Here is a 20,906-nt window from a genome sequence, read left to right on the forward strand (position 1 = left end):
ATGTGTTAATTATCGAAACTGTCCTACCAATTTGGTTTGAAACTGTCTCATTGCTATTTGTTTCTCAATAAAATAAAATAAAATAAAATAAAGAATTCTCATATGCAACATGGAATGTCAGTAAACAGAGGAAAAAAAACAGGAACGTGACATCTGAGTGCATAAAAAAGGACATTCCCAACAAGAAAGTGCAGACGGTCCTTGATCAATGTCTATTAAGTCCGGATAAAGACCTTGGCCACCTGGTTTTATATATCCATTTTTACTTTAAATTAGCTAATATGACACTACCTTTCAAGAGTCTATAAATATGAACAAACTCAACTAAATAATCTTGTTTTAAATACTGTTTAATAAGGTAAAGCCAGGTCTAAATGCAAAAACTCCTAGAAAATCAGCACAAATTAGAAGACAAATAGTCTGACGATCTTTTCACACTCTCACCTGTGACCTTCTATGGTGAATACTAACACAGGAGACACCAGATAGAAGCCTGTCATGTCTGTGACCTCATTTAATCCTCAGAATTCCCAGAGACAGCTCTGCTGCTCTCCTGCCTCCAGAAGAGCAGAAGTGAATGTGAGGGTGACAGGTAGCAGCAGGTACACCAGCCTCTTGTGCGTACTATATACTCAGTCCTGTGTAGGACCAAGACTTAACCTAAGCACCCTTGAAACCAAATTGGGTAACTTTAAGTCATAATGGTGGAGTCAAGCAACTGTATCAGCTAATCTCATAAAATGATATGACCCTTACAATGACCAACATGGACTCAGCAAGGTAGCAGGAACTACGATCAGAAAGCAAGCCACCTGACAGGAACACATCTCAGACATCTCATCTTGTGGAATAAAGTACAGCTCTCTAATCACAAGCTTGATCTAAAAATGGCCACAATAACTATAGTAAATGCTAATAAATACTTATTTACTTATTTTTATGTAATTATAGGTTCTACAGGGTCTCACTACATAGATCAGACTTACAGTGATCCTCCTATGTTCAGCTTCCCAGGCACTAGGATTACACACTCAGTCTCAATCACTGTCTCAGCACATTCTGGGGGATGGGCCAGCATAGAACCCCAGTTCCTATATATGCCCAAGAAGGTCTTTTAATCCACTGAGCTATCTGGTCGGCCCACTAATAAATATTTAATAATGATGATTCCTCTTAGATCACAAAACATCTTCTCAAAACTACATGATTTACATTTCTCTGAAAATTTGATTAGGGACCTGAACCCATCCTTCTTTTTCCCAGTCCCTTCCCAACACACACAGTCTTCACAATCATCCTGTCAGTCTCAAAGCTGCACCAAAAGTGCAGGGCATCCAGTACAGCACTTCCCAAAACACAAGCAAGCTATCTGCAGTCCAGAGGTCATAGCTGTCTTACTGCTGTCACTTTTATTTTCCTTATCCATCTTCCTACCTCTAGCAAATAGGTACCCTACAGCAAAAATTATCAGAAAAGAGAGTTCTTAAAATTTCTTTGCAAATGCAAGAAATTATTATTTATATGGCTAGGGTATCCCTTTGTGTTTCTGATAAGTACAAACTGACTGAATAAATATAGGAACACAGAGGCTTGTGTAATTACACTGCTTGTCATTTTGTTTTGACATTTTTATTTGTTACTTCAACATACCAATTGGTAGACACCTTCCCTCCAAAAGTAAAGAAAAACACCCAGAGAAACAGAATTCAAACATATCATAAATGAAATACAAATGATAATGAAGTTATTAAGTGTAGCACTGTAAATTACTTAAAAATCACCAGTTGAGTACATAAAAGTATCTTCTAATTATTGATTCTTACCCTGATATGGTGCCATATCTTTTGACCAAAGAGTCTCTGTTCCATATTGAGTTTCATCATATAAAAATTTAACTTCTGTGGCCCCAGCATCTTCTGCATTCTGAATTAATTCCTAATCATGAATACATCAAACATAACATATTTAATAATACAGCGATCTATTTCCCACCTTGGCATTTACTTATTTAAAAAGTAAGCATATTTTTTAAAAGTAAGTATATTTAAATAAAACCCACTGTTATCTATCATTATCTTTAAGCTCTGGTAAAGGTATATTTTTAAAGTAACTGCTACATACATATGAAATAGTGTTAAAAAGGCCTCCAGCTATATAAACCTAAAATTTATCTACATTAACTGCCAACCACAGCTTTTAGAGCTTTCAATGATACAAATGCCACTGTGACACACGTACATGTTTACTACCCCTGCCCTACAGCCAAGCCCATCAAAACTTGAACTGAACTCCAGACACTACTATCCTTTTCTTATTCCTCAGATCTTGTCTAAAGTAAGAAAAAAATAATAATTTCCTGAGTGAGCTCTGACATAGACCAAACTAAATCAAAGGTTTACATTTTAAATGGATGAGTCATTAGAAGCACAATAAATCATCCTATATGACTAAACTCATAAGCCTTTGGGGAGAATTATTTGATCTGCACAGAATCCTAAGCACCTACACTGACACTACAGCAATGACTACAGAGACACCGTCTTCAGATACCTTGGTCTACATAAAAGGTGGCAGCTTGTCTACATAAAATCCAACAACTAACAGGACACTGAGTGAATAGTGCAGAAGGGAAAAGCCAAGTTTGAGGTCAGGCTGGTAGTTCACAAGTGCATTCCAGAGGGCTCGAGTGTGCTGGCCACCAGATGTGCAACTCAAGGGGAGCACTTGAACCATGCCCTGCTACTGCCTCCTTATCAGCTAGGAATTCCTATCTATACAACTGCCCTTTTGCAAAATGATCTTCAAATTTTAAAGGCACATCCCTACTCTATTCAGTCCAACAGAATCCCTAAGAATGACCAAGTTTATTTACATTAGGACAGTTTAATAATACAAAGATGAAAATAACTAAATAGGAAGAAAAACACAATGTTATGGGGCCAGGGAGATGGCTCAGTAGAATAAGCACTTGCCTGGCAAGTGCAAGGGCCTGAGTTCAATCCCTGGCTCAGCCAAAGAAAAATAAAACACAATGTTAGGTTACAAAACAGTAACACTTTAGAGGTTATAATTCTAATCTCTATGATATATGTGTATTTTAGGAAGCAAACATGGAAAAAACTAAAGATAAAATACTAAGTTCCAGGCTCCAACTATAAATCACAAGCTGTACAAAAAAGAGGAAGCTCTCCCCTCATCATCCTCCAGGGGTCATTTTCAAACTGATTCTGAGAAGCAGCAGCTAGAAATTTTCCATTTGTTTTTTAACCAGGTCACTAACGTATCTGGGTATGTTTCAGCAAACAGAAAAGGTGACGGCTGAGATGTGGGCCATTTTTAAGATTCCTGTTAAATCTAGCACTGAAATATCTAGGGAACAAAGACCGAATAAGCTGTCTACACTACAGAAATGCACAAGTGAGGCTGTGCCAGCCCTCACCAAGGCACTGATGTGCTGTGGCCTCAGTTCCCAGCCAGAAGCCCACTCAGCTGCGTCTGCATCAAGAAGACCCTACTCCTACGTGCAGCCACCAGTGGAATCTTCATGCTGGCTTCACTGTTCACTCACCTCTCCACTCACAGCAACCACAAACCCATCCTTTTGTCATCTTCATCTTCCCTTCTCATCAACAAGAAAGCAACTTTCAAAGTCGCCCTCTGTGAATCATGAGTACCTGTTTTGGAGAGGGACTGGAATTGCTCCAGCACCTCTCATGAGTCAGGCCAGATGACACGGTGCTCAGGCAGTGCCTACCCAAGCATGGCTATGTGAGTTAAACAACCCTCACTGCTGAAAATTGGCTCTCTTAACGAGAAAATTAAATGAGGCCAAGATACTGAAGATAAGAATTAGCAGGTATCTTCCTTCCATTCTTTAATGATTGTTCAGTTTTTCTTTTTAATGGGTATGCACAAACTATAAGTATGTATTATAGAAATAATTAAAGCAATTGTCCCACTAAACAGTCTCAAGAAAGCAAACCTCTCAATCCAGTGCCCCTCCGCTGTGGACTGTGTCCTTTGTTCCTTTGGTGAGGGATGGCCCCGCCAATGTTCTACACAGTGGAGCCTGGAGCAACTATGCTTAATGACAATCGCCAGCAGCTGAGCGCATTCCACTCACTGCCCTGGAAACCTCCAATGTTCCCACTGATTGCATCCCAAACCCATCCCTGCCAGCTAAGCATTTTGGCCACGGAAGTGAGGAAAGAGGTACTCAGATTTAGACAAAAATCTTAAAAATTTGTCTCATATTCACTGAAGTAAATCACATATGGATACAATGCACACCCTACCTTAAGAATCTGTCCTCCTTCTGGATACCTTCTTAAAATGTCCTTGAGAAAATCAACAAGTGGTGGAGTTGTTTGTCCAAATCGACCTGAAATACAGAGCATAATTTAAATGACTCAGGGAAAAAAAAAAAAAAACACCTCAGGACCTATGTGTGATTTGGTTCCACTAAAGTATAACCATACAAGTCAAGGTCTCACATATCTTACTGTAGAACCCTATTACAAAAAGCTACCTGATTAAGCAATTTATTACACAGTAAAGCAGAGTCAATTTTGTCAAATCTCAAAGACTTTTAATGGAACTATCAATTATTTTTCAAAAATATATCTAAAGCTCTACTACCACAAAAGTTTGTTATTTCAAGGGCCAGTGAGATGGTTCATTGAACTAAGCACCTGCCTAGGCAAGCACAGGGACCAGGGTTCAATCCCTGGCGCCATATGCATGCCAGCCCCCAGGGCACACTGAGCCAGCCACTGAGACTGGACATGGTGGCATATGCCTATAATCCCAGCATTGGAGAGGCTGAAACAGGAGGATCACTACAAGTCCAAGCTGCGTAGTGAGACCCTATACCAAATACATTAGAAAAAAAAAACAAAAATAAAAATTTTAAGAAAGTTTGTTACTTCAAAAATAAAGAACACTGGGTGGAAGAAGTGGAAGAGTTACTACTTTCCACAGCAAATTAAGTAACGAATGCTATATTGTGGTGTTTTACTGGCAAATAGTAATCAAGTGATAGCAGTGCTTACTGTTTGACCAATCTAAAATTCAGCAGTCCCAGTATCAAAGTGTACTCCTAAGCTTTTTCTACAATAAATACTAACTAGGTTACTTTCATAAAAGGGACAGTGAAGTATAACAAAAAAGGGGAACAGGAAAGTAATTCTTCAGAGGCACAAAATGTTTTAAATCTGTACATAAGTAATCTTAGGGCCAGTGAGATAGCTCAGCAGACTAAGAGCCTGCTTTAGCAAGCGCAGAGACCAGGGTTCGATCCCAGGTCCCACATGTGTGCCGGTCCCCAGGGCACACTGAGACAGTGACCAAGTCCAGGCATGGTGGTGCACAACTGTAATCCCAGAACTGGGGAGACTGAAAACAGGAGGATCACTATGATTCCAAGTTGCGTAGTGAGACCCTGTACCAAATACATAAAAAGGAAAAAAAAAAAAAAAAAGTAATTTGTTCTAAAAAAAAAAAAATCAAAGTAAGGTGAGTATCATAATCAACTAGCTAAGGGATCAGAACTGTTTCTGGATAACAAATACTTCCAATTTCAGATTATATAATATTTGAATATACTACATGAAGTATCTTAGATATAAGAGGCAAATCTAAACATAAATTGCACTCATGTTCCACATATACCTTCCTATACACAGCCTGCAGGTAATTTTATATATTTTTAGTGTTTTAACTATAAACTGTTGCATGAAGTCAAATATGAAATTTTCCATTAGTGGCATCATGTGTGTATTTTAAAAGTTTTGGATCTTGGGCATTTTGGGTTTCTGTGTTATGTATGGATGCTCAATCCATACAAATCAATCTGCGTAATTTGGGCAGTACTACCAAGACCAAGCCTAGATGAACTATTTCTGTAGACTTCCCTCCAACTCATCACCCACCTAGCTCCATCTACCTTTATTTTCCTCCAACTTTGATACTTTCATTGCATCCCAACATTATATGCTTTGACCTCATTTTCAAAACAATCTTTTTAAAGAGTTTTATTCAGGTATAACTGAGATACAAAAAACTACACATACTGAGTAAATACAACTCAATGAATTGTACCCCCACAAAACCACCAAAGTATAACCACCATCAATGCCATCTTAATCTATCACCTACAAAACCTCCTACTTCCTTTCTGCTTCATCTCTCCTTTGTGGAAAGCTCTTAATTTAAGAACTACCTTGTCAGTACATTTTTAGGGATTGCTATGGTTCAGATTTCCTTCCAAAGGAAATCAGATTTTCCTCCAGTGCTCATGCTGGGGCTCCTGAGAGGGATTGGATCATAGCTGTGTGATACTGGATTAGTTCACTGATGAATGTAGAACAGTTCTGGGTGTTGATAATGGATTTACTGAAAAGGAAAGACCCACCATTGCTGTAGGGGGCACCAAACATAGGCTTGTAACTTGGATGGAATAAAAAGGGAAAGAAGAAAGAAAGCTTGCTGCTTCCTGCCTGCCACACTACGGACTCTTTCTCCCCTGCCATGCTGTCCTGCCGCCGAGTCAGATAACTATGCTGTATTTACAAACTGTAAGCTGAAACAAACCTTTCCTCTTTAATGAATGAGTGTGGGTATCTTTTCCCAGCAATAAGGAAAGTAACTAAAATAAGCATATACAATATTGATAAACATAATCAGGCCTTATTTCTTACAACAGTAGATCTCCATACCACATTACTTTGTATAATTAAAGTTTTATACTTTTCAATCAACACCTCCTCATTTCTCCCTCTCTTGCATCCCTTTGCAATCATAATTCTACTTCTACTTCTAGATTAAAACATAATCTTCATGAAACTAAATATGGCATTCACCCCTGGTAAAAATATTATACCTCCCCCTTTTAAGCCTTTTGATTGAAGGTTTACAAAAAGATGACGACTTTTGTCAGTCAGATCTCCAATCTTGATCCAATCAGGTAACTGAAAAGAAGAAAAAGCATGAAAAGCAACATAATATCTAATACCATGAACTCAAACACTTCATTTTTTTTTTCATTTAAGTAATACTTGTTAGTTATTCTTATTAGGAAATAAATTACCTTAGAAAACTGAATATTCAGATAATAGTCAAATCTTTACTTAAAAAATTTAAAGGATTAAATTTAAAAGATTTAAGGATTTTCTGTAAATACTTAGCAAATATATAAAAGCCCAGATAACTCTGCTATAGCCTAATTCACTTGTTTCATGTATAGTGCTATACATGAACCCATGGGCTCAAGCACATTATGCAAGTCTTCTACTGGTGAACTATATCCCCAGCCTACATGCACATTTTTAAATGATGAATCAGGATTATTAACATAAGCAAAATCATTCTGGTTAACATTTCAAAAGTGCACTTACTGCTTAAGACATAGCTCTATTAGATCTCAACAGCATATAAGGATAAAAAAATTAATTTCAGTAGCTTGTTGTTTTCTAATTATTTTCAATGAGTATACTATATAAGAGCATTCCTAGAATACACTTTGGAAAATATTTCCACAGATATTACTACAAAACAAAAGCAAAACATGGTGATGTGGAAAGCAGGGACAAATAAGACTTCCAATTCCTGAAGTCATTTTAGTCTTCAGGTTCCTTGAAAATGACTTTCCTAATAAACATATAGATGTTTACTCTCCTTTTCATGATTTTTCTGCTTCTCAAGCAGGTAGGGCACAAGATGTACTACCATGATTCACATGAACAGTGTAATGAGTACCTTTCTTAAAACTAATGCAAAGCCAGACCAACCTTCTCCCTCCTCTGGGCCCACTCTCGAGTCTTCCTATATGGGGTGACCTCCTATAGCTCAGCAGTCTCCAAAACACTCCTCACAGCTCACCTAAAGGACCACCTTTCTAACTTACACTTCCTGGGCACGAGGTGAAGAGCATCATTTACCATTTTAAATTTTCAACATCCCCAACTATCAACTGTCTACAAAATCCAGCCTTTGAAAAGGTAAACTCACTAGCTTTCCTCAACACAATCCCTCAGCTCTACTTCATTGCTAAGTTAACACTATGCACACACTCACTTTGTTGGGGAGCACAGAATGTCCCTAAACCACATCTCCAATTAACTTCCAAGTCCCAGCATGTCCAGTCCTCAGTCTCTCCAAATTGAACCCATTCTTCTCCATTCTCAATCAAACAGACTTTCTGCATCTCTTGGGTTTTTACATCTATATCCTACCCAGTTTCCTTACTTTCTGTACATCATCCTCATTTTATTCTCTTATGTAAAATACAAATTGCAACACACTTAGCATTCTCAGTTAAAAAACATTTTCCTATGCACATTCCCTGTGAATCATACAGCTATCTGGAAAAGCTAATTCCCTTGTTCCACAGGTCTTCAGCCAATGTGGTTAACATTATTCATAGGAGGGCAATCATTAACATCAAAACCCTAAGAACAATCCAAATTCTATAAATTTTCAAAAAGTAGCATTAGTGAGAAAAGAAAAATTCACTAAGCTGCCACATAATCATATAGACATACATATGCAGTGCAAACACACAGATACACACACATGCATCTATGAAAACTATAACCCAAAAAGGCAGTACACTAACAGACATATAGAGATAAAAGCAGACAGACACAAACAGACTGGGAAAAAGAGATGTGCAGAAATAAATACAAATCACTGACAGTATTTATGGAGTTCCTTGCAATATTCAACAAGTCAATGTCTGTTCAAGTTGACTGGGGAGGCTGAAGATTGCTAATTCTGAAAAGTGGGAACATCTTGAAGACATGTTTTGTCAACTCGCACCAACTGACCTCAAGGTGAACACAAGGAAGCTCCCAAGGGGACAATAAGATAAAAGTTAATTACTCAGCCAAACTATCACCATGCCTCGCTTGCCTGCCTTTCTACCTAACTGCACTCAGCAAAACACTATGCCTTTGTTGTTCCTCAATAAATCTGGGGGTTGAGTAAGTCCAAGGCTTCACTCCATTCTGGTGAAGGCCCCAGGCGCTAGACAAAGGTATGTTCTGTCTCTTGCATCTTCATTTATCTCTCTAGCAGTATTTGCTGGCCCAAACTCAAGAAGTATTCTAATCTTCCACTGGTGATGTCATCAGAGGTCTGTGTTCTATTTCTGCTTAGGTCCAAAACAATCCAAAACCAATAAATTATAAGGAGTTCTCAACAGCTTCATTCCCTGCCTATCCTAAAATATTTAAGTTCTCACCAATAATTTCAAATCTAGAAAGTTCTTGGCAGTAAAAGAATTAAGAAATGGAAACACCAAAGCTGGGTGTAGAGGCACATGCCTGTAATCCCAGCACTTGGGAGGACTGCAGTGAGTTCAAGGCCAGCCTGGACTACATAAAAAGATTCTGTCAGAAGAGAATAGAAAAGGAGAAGAGAAGAGAAGAGAAGAGAAGAGAAGAGAAGAGAAGAGAAGAGAAGAGAAGAGAAGAGAAAGAGTGAGAAGAAGAGAGGAAGGAACTCATGCTTATACATGAGACCCTTTTTGATGACACACACCCAACTTCTTGTATCAGAATTGTGTCCTGTATTTATTTTTTGCCTAAGCTTTATTGTTGACTCTTAAAATTCACATTTTAAGTTAGCAACCTGTCCTGTTTTAAAGAGCTTTGTATTTAACTTTTATTTATCCCTAGTAACACCTTGATAAAGTCTATATATGAAATAGTAAATAGTCCATAGATTAGAATCACATAGACATGAGTTCAACTCCTAGTCTGACTTGCAGAACAGACTAGTAGTAACTGATAAAGTACTTCTGAATATTAAATGATATGTGGGAAGATCCTAGGACACTGTCTGGAATTCAATCTTAGCTAATAAGTGTTAATCATACTGTTATAGGTAGCTAAGTTACACAAAACACTATAGGCAGTCAGATAGGGCTAGGTCCGCAAAGGAACCACTGAAGAGAAAGAGATACCCTGCAAAGGTGGGAGAGACAGGCACCTCAGCTGTGGGTCAAACCTCTAGGCAAAAGATAAAACAAATGCACCTATGTACTTCCCTAAGGATAAACATCAGGGGTTAACACTCTAAATAGGTCTCCATCACCTTAAGAGAGCCAAGAAGAGTCACTAACTCAACCCTCTACAGGAAAAGCCCCTGTTCTACATTCATGCCTGCTATCAGTTTTACCTAAGCAGTTGTGCTCCTAATCTTATCAGTTGATCATAGTTTTGTCCCACTTCATGCCCACCTTGCAATTTCCCATTTTCCCCACCTTGGACCCACCTCACATCGTGGATTTGATCTACAAATGACAGAGCTAAAAATGACAGGGCCCTTGACAATTTACTCAGGTCCCCTTCCGTCTCTCTCAAGACAGAAGTGTTCTTTCCCACAATAAATATATTCTACTCTTAACCTCAGTTGTTCTTAAAATTCATTCTTCCAATTTAGAGAACATGAACACATACTGGACATGTAGCAGGTTGGGAGTTTCATTCCCCTATATCAGTATTCCAATACATTTTACCAAAGTACAGAAAAAGAAACATGTCAATCCTCAGTCACTCCCCAAAATTCTACCTCCAGCCTGAGTTTCTTTCTTCCTGAGTTCCAGTCTTGGAACTGCAGCTGTCTGTTGCATTTCAATATCCAGTAAAAATCTTAGGAATGGTAACAATTAATTTTACTGCATTCACAATAGAAATAGGAAAGCAAGCCTTACAAGTACATTTACTTGGCCTCTGTGATACACAGAGCAGTACAGCAAGCAGGACCCAGATGCTTCTTTAATGCCTCACCATCAGCTGAACCATGTAGAAAAAGCAAACTTATCACCACACTTCTCCCAAAATTACCTGCCTACTGTCATTGTTAATCTCTGCTCACTTGAATCTGTTTTCCTGGTCTTACTCCAGGCTTCCAAACTTCCTTGGCTTTCTGCATAATCCACAGGTCCACTTGGTCTCGAGCCACCACAGTTCTGTTTTCGGCAAAGTCTCTTGAGCATCCTTCCTTTCAGGATCCTCTTCACAGCCATGAGCACCTCATGGCCTCACACCAGGTCTGCGTCCTACCTGGACACCTTCCATCCACCAAAACGCAAACACTACCACGCTGCAGCCTTCACCACTGCATATGCAAGCAGTGCACATACACCTTCAGGAACACCCCCAGGAGCAGACCACAGCTGAGCAGAGGGGACAAGACAAAGTACGAGAGATGAGCAGCCAGGATTGAGCACAGAACCAGGACAGCAGACAGCAGAAGGAGGTTAGCAGACAAGCACTGGTGCAGAAAAAGGACTGGTCAGGAAGGCTAAAACCTGCTCTTTTTCAAGTTTTTTCTTTTTTCCTTTTTTTTTTTTTTTGTTTGTTTGTTTGTTTGTGTGTTTGTTTGGTGGTAGCAGGGATGGCACTGAGGACATTACACTTGCCAGGCAGGTGCTTATGCCACTGAACTATAGGCCCCAATAAAGTCAAACCCCCACAGAACTGATTTTGGAGGAGCCTAAGAACAGATCAGTGAAAAACCTGATCAAATGGGCAAGAAACCAGAGAAATTACCTAGCTACATGCAAAGTCACGTACACAAAAGGATAAGAACCGCCAGTACCAAGTATTCTAGCAAGCCTAGTCCTGGGTAGTAAGCCATCCAGCCCAGAAATGTTATTCAAGTACTAACTCTCTCCACTCCTGAGAATGATGCTCTCCATCATATAAAAATGAAAAGGCTATTTGTTACAGCAAAATAACAATTTCTAAAAAAGAGTTTTCAATTAAACTCCTCCTCTTATGAACTGTACAATTTTCACCAATCTTAAAGGATATATATGACAATATGAAATGTTCTTGTTTTCCAAAGTTTTGATCTACTCAAGTAATTCGTCTGCAGTTCATAAGTTTTAATGCAAGTTTTCTCCTAAGAATATTAAGTCATATTCTAAATTACATCAGAAGATGCTTCTCAACTCTAAATCTCTGGGATCCAAGCACTGAGGAAAGCTTCCACAAGATAAGTGATGATATTCAACAGTAGTCCAGTTAAATTTATAACATGAATAGAAAACCATGAGTAATGATCAAACCTCCTTGGGTTATGCCATCAAAAATGTGTGTTCGTTTCAGGAAGTGAAGACTCAGACAAAACTAGGGGTGGGGAGAACAGGATGTAAAGGGTGAAACGGTAAATCGTGACAGCACACAGCTAACGCCTGGCACGTCGCCGGCTGAGTGTGCCCCAGCCACCCCCCGCGCTGGCCGGCCGCCCGCCGCCTACCTCCCTGCCGCCGCGCCACAGCCGCTGCTCCGACGCCGGCCAGCCGGTCTCCGCGGAGATGCGCTCCTTCAGATCACGCGCAGTCCCGGACGCAGGCACCTCCACGGTCCTGCAGCCCGCGCAGCAGGGGAGCACGGTCACGCGAACCGACCTGCGGGGACAGACGGACTCAGGCGGCCGCCCACACCACGCGGCCCGCGGCCCGCGGCCCGCCGCCCTCGGCCTCCCGGCCCCCAGGCCCCCAGGCCCGCAGCCCGCCCACTCACCTGTCCCCCATGGCGGCGTCCTGGTCCTCGCCGCTCACGCCCGGACCCGCCGCCCTGGGAGACCCCACGTGGGGGCCGAAGGCGGCATCCTCAAGGCGCAGGCCAGCGAGCGGCGGCGGGAGAAGTCACCGCGAAGACAGGGAGGCGGTGGAGGCGCGCGCGCTCGGCAAACCCCGGCCCGGCAGGCGCCGCCCACAGGGACGCGCCCCGGGACCCGTAGCGGAGGCGCCAGGCCACGCCCATGGACACGCCCCTCCCATATACGTCACGCCCAACGCGGCCCTTAGCGGACGGCTCTATAACCCTGCCCCTCAGGCCCCGCCCAGCCTGGCAGCGTCCCTTTCCTGCAGCAGGAGCCCCAAACAGGACCGTGGCACCTGCCGAAAGCACATCTACAGGATCGACGCGTTTTCCTTGCTATAATCAGACAGTGCCTTGAAATACAGAAACACGCACTTCTAGGGCCTATGTCTTCTTCAATTCTAATGCTTCTATAAAAGCGCCTCCAAATAAAATATTGTGAAAGGGAAACACCGTGGTTGTAGCATATTCGTTAAGTTACATGAGTTTATTTCAGGTCTGTTTCAGTGATTCGGTTTGCTGAAAGAAAGAGCCAACAGCAAAGTAATACAGTACATGAGAATACACATAAATCTACCCTTGAGGTGTTAATATGTGTAACTTATTTGGGCAATTCTACCTTACACTGTTGGAGCCCTGGGCCTTCCCATCACAACCTGAGCTGATGGATGTCCCCACAGTTGTGACTATTGCCGCCTCTAACTGGTAAGTGGGCAGGAATTGAGAAGGCTCCAGTGACTACAGAACCTTCCTTCAATTTGTTTCTCAAAGATGTGGATGTGATTCATTAGAAGAACAAAATCTACATCTATTAAGGCAACTCAAAAGTTACCTCATTATATTAGCTCTGGTCTCTAGACGAACAGAATCAGTAGGAAATACGTGTTTAATTATGCAAGGAATTTATTAAGCTTCTAGGGTCAGAGGCATGAGAGTCTACAGTGACCACCTAGGCTTTGGCGAGCTGGAAAATCCAGTAGCTGCTCAGCCTACGAAGGAAGCTACAGAACAAGAGGGATCAAGGACACAAAGCCAGTTCTGGTTCGAAGGCCTGGGAGCCCCCCAGAGAGTCACCCTTGCTGCAAGCGTGAAGAAACTGGAGTTAGATGTCCAAATGCTATGAGGAAAACCGGAGTCCTTGGAAACAGGCACACTTCTTGTCTCTTTCCCAGTTTTTCTATCCAGCTGTAAGCTTATTGGTCAGTGCCAACGTAACAGGGGTGGGCTATTTCCCTCGGTTTGTTGGCCTATATGTCAGTCATCCACACTGAGTTTTAATAGTTGGCCCAACATTTCTTCAATGGGCACCCATTCAATTAAAATATCATGATTAATGGGCATAATCATGCAAAATAATGCTTATTTTAAATACTCTAAATAGATTAAATTTTAGAGTTCACCCTTAAAAGGATATTAGCTAAATTACTACTTCTACCTTCCCCAAAAAAGTATCACTAAGAACTCATCATCGGTAATAAACAGCCTTCTGGCTGCTGTATCTGCCTTTCCTTACTGTGTTAGAAAGGTCTGCAGTGTAGGTCATGCATGCTTTTCCCTCCTTGGAAGAGTTGAGCACATTCCATCAATTAGAGGAGAACATGATAATCCAGGATAAAAATCAATCAGAAAACCCTAATAGGCCACTATTTCTTAGTCTGACCAATGCGTACAAGCAGTTGCACTACAATGTCAACAAATACAATTAAGTTTTCTTTTATCAAGTGACACCTGCCTAGGCCCAGTTACCAACATCTGTAAACAGTCCCTGCTACAGTATCACAGCACACAGACTTCAAGATACTTCCTTTGGCTAAAATATTCCACTATGAACCCTTGACTTTACTGAATTTCCTTGTGCATTTTTCTCAGGAGCCAAACAGGATGTCGGGACAATGGAACCTAGGGCAGGGTTGATGATTCCAGAGACAAAAGAATGACCTCAACCATGAGGTGTTCACAAGCTAGGCCAATTTAGCTAGAAAAGAGGTTGGTCAGAAGAAGCTTTGGACATCTGGAAGCTCAGCATCATACTGTGCATTGTAGAAGGTTAATTGGCATGGGAAATACAGAACAGGACCTCACTCATGCATATGGAACTAAGCAGTGCTATCAAAACTAAACAGATTTTGGAGTCATTTGTTTAATCATTCAGATAAGCTATTGCATCCAAGCTGTGCTTTAGCCAAATACCATGCTCAATCACAAGAATACAACAGTGAACAGGACAGAACCCCCTCCCCAGCCAAGGAGCTGTTTAGTGGGCACAGAGTTTCAACCTCATGGGAGAAACAGAGATCTGGAGATGCACAGTGGCAATGTGGTGACACAACACTATGGATGGATTTAATGCCATTGAACCACATATTTTAAAAGTGACTCAACCTAATAACCTCCATAAATGTAAGCATTATATGGCACAAACATGACCTAAGATGTAATGGTATCAGCAAGAACGAACATGGACAAAGGAGATTTAGAGAAGAAGGAAGGTGGGATAAGCAGATTAAAGCAGCCTCCCAAGTCTGGGATTACAGGCACGGACCACCACATCCAATCTCTAATGCCATCTCAACATGCCCCGGGGACGGGGACAGCACAGGAGGCTCAGGAATCAAACTCCTAGCGCCTGCATCTGCCTAAGCAGGTGCTTTAATCTGCTAAACTAGTTGGCTGGTCCTTGGGCCTCTTCTTTAGAATGAGTCCCTGTTCACAGCCCAGCAGGAAAGCAAAAAACCTCTTTGTACCCCATATCAGTTATAGAGAGGGATAGAGAAAGATGCTTTCTTGCACTTGGTAGGCCCCACAGGATAGCAACATGAAGCTGTGCTGATCCTTCTGTGGTTCCCCATTTTCACCTGTAGTTTTCTTTCCATGTCTCCAGAGAATGCATCTGGTAGGAGCCACATCCTCATCATTCCTGCATGATACATTTTCTCTAATCCCCAAAATGGACTCACCTTAACAATTGAAAATCATATCTAGGGTAATAACCAAAGTCAGTCTAGTTCAATGTAAAAATGATCAAATAACTACTGGGCTATCCTTACTCTGCTTCATTCTCAGGCACATAAATCCTATACAATATAGTGTATAGTGTGAAACTGTAGCATGGGCTACAGTACGAGCCCCCAGCAACAAGGCTCTTGTGGCTTGTGTCTAGATATCCCCCCAGGGCCTCATATGGTCATAGGCAGGGCCTCTGAGAAGTGACTGAATCTTCAGTGTGTGATGCTGGGATTAAAGAATTGATGCTGGGATTGATTCATGGTGTGACGATAAAATTAAGGCTCTCCTACTCTGGGTGTGAATGCTACCTGCCCTAAAAGTAGGTAGGTAGCCCAGATAGGATATAAGGGACAGAAAGAAGGTCATTGCTTGTCACTTGCTGCTTGTTGTTTGCTGCTTCTTCCATTGCTTTGCTGCCCTCTGTCTGCCAAGAACTGTTTCTCCTCTGCTACAATGCCCCTCTGCCATGCCACCCTGCCTTGGAGCCAGCCAACTGTGAACTGCTACCTCTACAAACTGTGAGCTAAGTAAACCATTCCTCCTATAACTTTGAATGTTGCATGTTTTGTCTCAGCAACAAGAGAAGTAACTGGGACAAAGGCATGGTGATATGAATAGAATGTGTCTCATCGCATGTCTACTAACAGAAGGAATCAATCAATTCATCCCTTCTTGGAGAATATTCAACACTGTTCCATAATGACAAAATATGGAACTAGTTACCATACTATTCCTTTGTTTAGTGAATAAGCACAAAACTGTTAGTTGGAAGTGGCAGGGAGTGAGGATATGGTACACATGCATGCAGTTAAATCCTTAAGAATGAGTAAAACCACAAGCCCAAAGACAATGGGAGCTATCTTTAAGGAGAGGGAAATCATAGAGACAAAAGTACCAAATAGCCAAGAAATTCCCAATAGTTTCCTGTGGTGGAAACAGAAGGTAAAACTTGTGTGATGGCTTTAGACACAAAAGCACTTGAGAAGTCCTACAGAAACAGTTCTGTGTGAATGCAGTCATGGAGGGCTTTGTGTCATGCACAGGGCTCCCTGACCTGGCTGGGCTGTCACTTTCAGATGTTTGTCCAGTTGGGTGATAATAATCATATTTTACAAAGATTCCTTGGGCAGAAATATGGAGGATGACTTGGAAAGACTTAAAATATGACAGAACTAAGAAAAAGATACAGTGAGATAAAGCAAGAAACTTTGAGATAGAGCAGACAATGCTAAATATCACTTAGATAAAGTGCTAAAAAGATTTGGTAACCAGAAGGCCATTGTTCTCTTAGTTCTGTGCTACAGAACCTTCAAGAACGTTCTAGTGACTGCAGGATGAAGTTCAGTTTATCCTGCACTGCATGGATGACTCATCACAATTTAGCACCAGTCCACCTCCTCAGATTGACCTCAAGCTACCCAGTACTTGTATGATGCATCCTGCCTCCATGACCAATTGATAACCATATGTAACACGTATGGAGCATTTACTATGTACCAAGCATCAACTAAAACCCTTCCATGATTTGGCTTTTCCCAATAATCCCAAGAAATACATAAAATCTTAATTTTGGATAAAAATCAAATTAAACACCTTTTCTATAGCAACCCTCCCTCAATTATAAATGGGAAAGACAGAATTTGAAACTAGGTAGTGCAGATCCAAAGCACAAGTACCATGCAAAAGAAAATATTAAACTACAAGGTGAGATGCACCACGGCTTCAGTAGCTAAAGCACCTCTGTCCCGGCCCAAGTGTGCCACCACCTCCTCTAGGAGACCACTTGGGTCAGCCAGCTCCTGCTCTACAGTAACTATGTGTGACCAAAAAGTGATGACCAAAAATGCGGACATGTCAGAGAGATGCAACAGGATTTGGGGGAGTGCACTACTCAGATGCTGGAGAAATATAACATAGAAAAAGACATTGTGGACCACATCAAGAAGGAGTTTGACAAGAAGTACAACCCCACCTGGCAATGCATTGTGGGGAGGAACTTTGGTAGTTATGTGATGCATGAAACTAAATGCTTCATCCACTTCTGCCTGGGCCCAGTGGCCATTCTTCTGTTCAAATCTGGATAACAGCACAGACCATGCCACACATCCAGTGATCCATCCAGAACCAAGGACTGCATCCTAAATCCTGAAATACAGAGACTGCAAATCTTCAGCCTTGCTAAGGGAACACCTCAATCTTTTTTGTGCTGTGTACAGGGCATTCTCTATACTAGTTTGTTGTGGTTATAAAACATTTGGCAAAACAGCCTACATTTGTATTCATTTTCTGTTCCATACTTCTGTGCCTCATGCATTTTTCTTTTATTTTTTTTAAATTTTATTTATTTGTGTGTGTGTGTGTGTGTGTGTGTGTGTGTGTGTGTGGCCAGCTCAGCCCACCAGGGGGCGGGGCTAGCTGGCATGTGGTGCTGGGGGATTGAACCATGGTCCCTGTGCTTTGCTAAGCTTGTTCTAAGTAGGTGCTTTAGACCACTGAGCCATCTCACCAGCCCTGCATTTTTCTTTTAATCCATTCCTTTAAAAAATAAATCTGCTGGCAATGTTAAAAAAGAAAAAGAAAATAAGCCACAAGGTGCTGTTTTCCATGGCCTGGCTGTTTCTACATACTGAATCCCACTCACTTGCAGTCCTCTATCCAGTCCTGTCCACCTGATAACCCCAAGTCCTAGTGAAAGAACCACCACTATCTTAGACTCATCTGGACTATTTCTTCCTATATAGCACATTTTTGTTCATTATAATTATTTTTTTATTAATTCAAGTGGAAGCAACTTTATACTTGTTTATGTTTTAAAGGCTTAGCACATAGAAATAGTTACCAAATGTTACCTAAGACATTTCAAAGTTGAATGAATGATTGTACATAGATGGATACTAACTTTACCTCCGGCATCAGACAACAAGGTTTTATTTTGGTTTCAATTTTCTTAGATATGTTTACTGGATTTCATTTACTTATGTTCTGACTAACAATAACTAAACTAATAAGAGTTTAGTTTTCCCACATGTCAAACAGTTGGCAAAGAGTTGAGTATAGCATGCATGAGGCTGTAAGTTCTACCCCAGCACTAAAAAGGAGGTGGGGAGGACTACATGTATGAGGGCTGTTCTTCAACAATGTCAAAAACAGAGTCCTGGTGGTATTTTGAGTTATTCTCTCCTTAGTCTAAAAATGGATCACACAGGCCTAATATACCCAAATTCAGTGTTGGAAGAAGGGGAAGAAGGTGAACATCAGTTATATAAGTCTATCTCATCAGGGAAACAGGAATTTTCCCAGAAGATATCTCTTATCAGCCAAACTTTTATGACATGGCCAACTTTTAGCCTCAAGGAAAGCATAAAAAAGAATCTTTAGCTTTTTAAGCCCCAACAGCCAAAGGTTTCAGCAAGAAAGTATGAATTTGTAAGTGACTGTTGGATCATTCAACAATGCCATCGACATCATTACTGTAATACACTATTAAATTATTTAAAATTGTCTGCAGAAATATTAAAAAGTTTTAAAGGCTTACTAAAAACATAATCTTATCTGTTGATAAGATATTGGAGACAGGGATGGGGGTACTTCATGCAAGCAATTTTTCTCTGTCTTAGGATGGAAATTTGAGAAGATTCTGTACCATTTCTGTTCACTCTTTTGTAATAAATGTCTTGAGTCAATTCTATGATTGGAGCAAGAGCACCTAAAGTCATCAAATAAAATTTCACCTTTTTACCTCTTGGAAAGATCACATGGCTCTCTGTCTCTCCACCTTAACCCCATACTTGCTCCTTCAGGAAGATGCCTCGGGTAGTTTCTGCTCTTTCCCTGGTCCTAAAATTCACTATCTGTAATTTGATCCTGCAGGACAAAGCTACTAAAGGAGGAACAGGGGTTTTCATAGCTGACCAAGTGGCTTTGAGCTCACATCTCTTGTGATGTGCATTGAAAGGCCCACCAATGGGTACCCAATGGTCTCATGTAGGCACACTCTTATACTTGATGGCCACTCAGGAATCCCTACACAACCTCTTGGAGTTCCATATCATTTCCCACTGCATGTTGCCAAGGCCAGTCAAGGGGGAGACTCCTTAAGCAGACCTTCCTGAAGAAGCCCCAAATCAACCCCATGCTGCCATGCTTTTTCTTGGCTCAGGTGAGTTTTGTAGAAAATCCTCTCATATACCTTACCTGAAGTTCAGGAAGTCCATATCAATGCCAGTACAGCAGCTGTCTGTCAGATTCACCTAACTAAGAAGGAACACATAGTGTATTCTCCTAGGTCAATTTCTCCTGACTCTTTCCAACAGCAGCCCACCTTGCTCTCTGCCTCTGGCATTCCTCCCACTCCCTGACTGCTCTTCCTGGCTGCACCTGATGGTGGCATCTCCTTTATCCTCTCCCTAGGCCTTTCTATGAGTGAATATGTAGACAAAAATACTGTTAGCATGTTATGGTTTGTCTGGATATCCTACACCCAAAGCCTCATATAGTCATGGTGTTGCAGGCAGCCTGAGTTAGATAAAAATACTATAGGCAGGCAGATAGGGGCAGGCCCATGAAGGAGATAACAAAAACTAGACACCTTACAACTATGGGAGGAATGGATGCCCCTGCTGTGAACCAGATCTAAAGACCAAACAAATGCTAACCTCCCTAAAGGTTGGCATCCAGGATTTCTCATTATTCAGAAAGAATCATTGTCTGAAGGCCACCAGATAAGGTCCTGTTTTACATTCATGCCTACTTGTTAAGTGACTCGCTACCCAATTTGGTCTTGGGCCTAAACAATTTTACCTGAACAACGGTGCTTGTAATCCCATTGGTTGGCCATAGTTTTGTCCCACACTGCATTCATTAAGCAAGACCCTGTCTTCTCTACCTTAGCCTCACATGGTGTTGCCCTATAAAAATAACCTGAAAGAGACAGCTTCCTGGGCAACCGCTCGGGCCCCCCTTCTGTCCATCTCTGACAGAAGCTTTCCTTTCCAGTAAAGTTTTACCTTAACCTCTGTTGTTCCTAAAGTTCGCTCTTCGGTTTTAGAGAACACGAAATCATCCAGGTCAGGTTGGGAGTTTCACTTCCCTATGTCACTGGGTTGCAGGTTTCTCAGAGGCAGTTAAGTCCAGAGTTTGCAATTGGTTCATTGTGCAGTGCTCCCATTGGGGGTGTGAGTGCTACCTCCATCCTAAGGTGGTAGCTTGCATACAAGGGAGGGAAAGAGGCTTGCTCTCTTGCCCTTCCTCTTTTGCTCTTGCTTTTCTTGGTATCTTCTGCTGCCA

General features: G+C 41.3%; 1 protein-coding gene and 1 pseudogene across 4 annotated transcripts in view; one reads left to right on the top strand and one right to left on the bottom strand.

Moving 5' to 3' along the window:
* Positions 1–20,906, bottom strand: part of Sacs (sacsin molecular chaperone) — a 91,088-nt gene that overhangs the window by 48,548 nt on the left and 21,634 nt on the right. For 2 of the 4 annotated variants that reach the window (XM_004631032.2, XM_023714999.1), the window contains exons 2-5: positions 12,268–12,418; positions 6,881–6,968; positions 4,296–4,381; positions 1,824–1,935 (exon numbers count right to left, since the gene is read on the bottom strand). In XM_004631032.2, the coding sequence (XP_004631089.2) occupies positions 1,824–1,935; positions 4,296–4,381; positions 6,881–6,968; positions 12,268–12,418 (437 nt within the window). Of the gene's footprint in view, positions 1–1,823; positions 1,936–4,295; positions 4,382–6,880; positions 6,969–12,267; positions 12,419–12,533; positions 12,688–20,906 lie in introns of those variants that run through there. The other 2 variants (XM_023715001.1, XM_023715002.1) reach the window with 2 other exon arrangements.
* On the top strand, positions 17,436–17,704 carry LOC111816718 (annotated as a pseudogene).

This window comes from Octodon degus, unplaced genomic scaffold, assembly GCF_000260255.1.
Source record: "Octodon degus isolate 3935 unplaced genomic scaffold, OctDeg1.0 scaffold00038, whole genome shotgun sequence".
Lineage (NCBI taxonomy): Eukaryota > Metazoa > Chordata > Mammalia > Rodentia > Octodontidae > Octodon > Octodon degus.